This window comes from Lactuca serriola, chromosome 7 (genome assembly GCF_051521515.1).
Source record: "Lactuca serriola cultivar US96UC23 chromosome 7, Lser_US96UC23_V15, whole genome shotgun sequence".
NCBI classification, from domain to species: Eukaryota; Viridiplantae; Streptophyta; class Magnoliopsida; order Asterales; family Asteraceae; genus Lactuca; species Lactuca serriola.
This window is the reverse complement of record NC_136414.1, coordinates 23,974,361-23,978,318: the sequence shown is the minus strand read 5'-3', so window position 1 is coordinate 23,978,318 and position 3,958 is coordinate 23,974,361. Positions and strand designations below refer to the sequence as shown.

General features: G+C 33.5%; 1 protein-coding gene across 1 annotated transcript; it reads left to right on the top strand.

The window, feature by feature from the left end:
- Positions 1-1,349: 1,349 nt before the first annotated feature.
- Positions 1,350-3,109, top strand: LOC145063796 (antimicrobial ginkbilobin-2-like protein). The gene is made up of 2 exons (XM_079011378.1): positions 1,350-2,038; positions 3,013-3,109. Exons 1-2 carry the CDS (start codon positions 1,350-1,352, stop codon positions 3,107-3,109), a joined length of 786 nt encoding a protein of 261 aa, XP_078867504.1.
- Positions 3,110-3,958: the final 849 nt, after the last annotated feature.

Genomic DNA, 3,958 nt, shown 5'->3' with positions numbered 1-3,958 from the left:
ACCACATCATGTTTCTGTATTTAGAGATTTTGGGAATTTGTACTCTGATAACATTTTATTATGATACTATTTTGACTATTTTGATATTAGTATGGTGTGATTTGAATGAATTTAAAAACAAAACGAGTAATCTTTGACAAAGTTGCAACGAATTTAGCGATATTTTTATTCACTATTTTAGCAACACGTTTTCATTCCATTGTATTTCATGAAAATTTTATCATCAAATACCTAATTAGTAAACTAATGATTCATTTAAGTGTGAAACTATTTACATATATCCTTTCAAATCCCAAATGCAACAGTTTTTGATGGTTCATTCTTGTTCTTCCGATTTCTTCTTCTCTTTTTACCGTAAGCTGATTCTATGATTGCGATGTTCATTGTAACACCTGCAAAGTAATACAAAAAGTGGTTCGACGTAATACAACTAATGGATTCAAATTAAAATAATGATTCAGTTAACAATGAAATGATTCATTATCTCTTATAAATACCATGAAATCAATTTAACTTCATTTTCATTACACAACTGATTTGCGAGCTTCATTCATGTTCCTTTTGCTTCGTCTACTTTGTTTTCAAAGTCTTTAAATCTATGAATGTCACATTGCCAAACTCTCTCTCTCTCTCTCTCTCTCTCTCTCTCTCTCTCTCTCTCTCTCTCTCTCTCTCTCTCTCTCTCTCTCTCTCATATGTTTTCAACTGATCAGTAGAAGACATTGATATTTGAATTCGATCCAAATTGCATCTTGTTTGTTTAAAATAGAACTACAAAATATTTTTTGTATGAAGAACTACACATTCTCCTTGATCCCCGCTTTCTTCTTCATCCTGTATAGCTTCAGTAGTTTGTTAGAGTTGGGAGGAAACATAAGAGATTGTTGAGGGAGAAAGTAAAGAGAAGAAATATTTCGTTGTAGAGAATTATGGGGATATCATAAAAGAGAGGGAAAATGGATTAACGAGAGAAAAAGGAAATCAGGGACAAAAATATCAATTAGCGATGTAATTTGCTATAAGACGTATTTTTCAATAGTTTTGAGATATCTAGGAGTAGGACAATAATAAAATCAAGCTATTTTAAGATTTTTTTTTTTTTTTAAAAAAGAATAAATAAAAAAAACCTCCTACTCCCATCACCTTTGGTTAAAGAATTAAATCCGTATACAAGTTAAACTTTATTTTGAGGTACCTAACCATTTACAAGAACCAAAGAAATATATTAATTATATGTAATCTACTTGAAGATGCCTAACGTTTGACAACGATTGATTTTGGTAATTTGGGGTATAAGAACAATAACCTCCACCACACATTAATTTACTATCTTCATCAACAAACGAAAAATGAAATCCATAATTTCAATAGCGTTTCTTCTACAAGCAATTATCAACGCTGTAAATCTCACCACAGCTCAATTCCCTGAAGAGCCTGTCTTCAGATGCAGAAACACAGGCAACTACACACCAAGTTCTGATTATAGCAGAAACCTCAAAGCCGCATTGGATGCCGTCGGCAAGGTGAAAAAATATAGTGGCGGATCTTTCAGTTCATCCAATGGCGTGAAGGAAGCAGCCTATGCTGTCGCCCTTTGCTCTGGTGTTGCTATCAAATGGGGTGGAAACTGTAATGACTGTATAACGAGGTTGACTACTTCACTTCAAGCCAAATGCCCAAATCAAAAGGAAGGTGTGATGTGGGGTTCAGATTGTATGATACGTTACTCAGATCGAAAAATAATTGGAGTCAAAGATGATTGGATTTGGATCCTTTCACCAGGTTTAGGAACTATTTTTAATAAGGTTCAGTTTGACAAAGGTGTGATTGATTTGATGACGAGGTTACAGGGGGAAGCAGCCGGAGGTACCAATAAAAAAGATGCATTTGGGACGATAACTTTTCCGCCTAATAATTCAACTATATATGGGGCTATGCAGTGTACTTCTGATTTATCCAAGGAGCTATGCACTAAATGTTTACAAAGTATAATTCTGTCGTATCATCCTTGTTGTGGCGGAATAATGGCCGGAAGAATGTATTCACCCAGTTGTTATTTTACTTTCTCCCTAGAGGAATATAAAAAATGGAAGTATTCGTCCCAATGGAAGCCATTGCCACCCAAAACTTCATAAAGTTTATGAATTGTCACATTATCTTCGAGCAAACCCTAATTTAATTGCTCGACTAGCAATTTGGTGACTTTCTTTCGTCATATATGACTTTAGCAAAGACTATATATGTTTAATATTGGTCGATCATCAAAAAAATTGAATCAACGATGTAATAAAGAGTTAAATCCAAACCAACAAGAAAAGCATAAACCTTTTCATTCACCTTAAACCCAAGGCAAGTACTTCCAGACATCAAAATTTTTAAACCAAACTTGTTGAAAACTACACAATAAACCGTTAGGACCACACTCAGAATGGAAGTATACTTTAATTTTTGAAGTTGATATATTCCAAGTTTAATATATAACCGTCTATTCTCATCAAGTGGGTGACTTGGATAGCTTAAAATTAAAAGTCAATTCCCCGGGATGACAAATCAAAGAACCTAATGTCCAAGAAAATGACATGTACGTCAATAACGTTGTATGTGTCTGAACACCGAATACTAGAAAAGACTAATCTAAAACGGTTAGTACGTATCCCGTACTAGAAAAAGTGAAATTGAAATCTAATACAACTTAAATCTTAATCAAATAAGTGTTGAGGTTGTTTAATACGACTCATCGTTAGATTCAAATACAGCTATTTTAAATCAAGTACGGCTACTTCAAATCGACACCCTAGCTCTCCGGCTAAACCCAGCATAGAAAAACCACCATCTTCCACATATTTTATACGCTTCACCATTCAGGTGCCTGAATTCGCAAATATTGTCAATTTCATCATGACTCGTTTGAATCAAGAATTTGTTTACACTGTGATGTTCTCGTGAATTTGTTTTGGACTTGGAGAATTCTTTTTTACATATATTGGTCTTTTTTTTGGTTAATACTAAAAGTTGTAACTTGAAGTATGATAAAGATTGGATATGGACTTTCTTTGGGTCTGCTTATGTGGTTCTAAGGTTATCAGAAGGAGGAGAAGTGGTTCAATAATCTGATGAGACATAGTAGATTGAAGAATCCTGGATTATGTTTCTTTCATTCTTTGGTATAAAGGTGTTACTAAGTTCAGAAGGAAGATCAACAGTTTCAAAATTTCAAATAAAGGGCAACTTGGTCTTTTTTTTATAAGAGGAAATGTTTAGAAAGGAATTTGAACTTTGAAGTCGTGGTGTAATAATTTGGAAAAAGGTTATTTCAGTCTTTTTTTGAATTTTGTCATATGCAACAGATCTCTGGTTAGTCTGGATATTCGATTTTATGCTAGACATGTGGGGGTTCGGATTTGGTTAGAAGTCTTTTGGGTCTGGTGCAATAATAAGTTCCAAGGGTACCACTACGTTGGTCCTTTTATGGCTTCTTACAAGAATGTGTCTTTTTTATGTGATAGCATTTGTAGTTTCAATGCGTACTGTGGTTATCGAATCAATTGCAACTGAATTGATTGGATTCGTTACCTTTATAATACCAAAAGATCAAATGGGTATTTTCGGTATTTTGTTAATAAAAAGCAAGGTTGTAAAAAACGTTGACATTAGCTAGTCGGTGGACTAGGGTCAAGGGATAAATCGGCTAGGCGGAGATTATCGGGGGATTAATCGGAGACCATTAATTGCTAATTTATTGAATTTTAAAAAAATTAAATATGACTAATATCATATCGAAGTTCGTAAATACCACTAAATGATAACAAAATAGGTTACTGTGATTAATACAACACTAATCATGCCTCAACTAATATCATATCAAAGTTCGTAAATACCACTAAATGATAACAAAATATATTACTATGATTAATACAACACTAATCATGCCTCAAATAGTTTCCATTGAAATAAAACT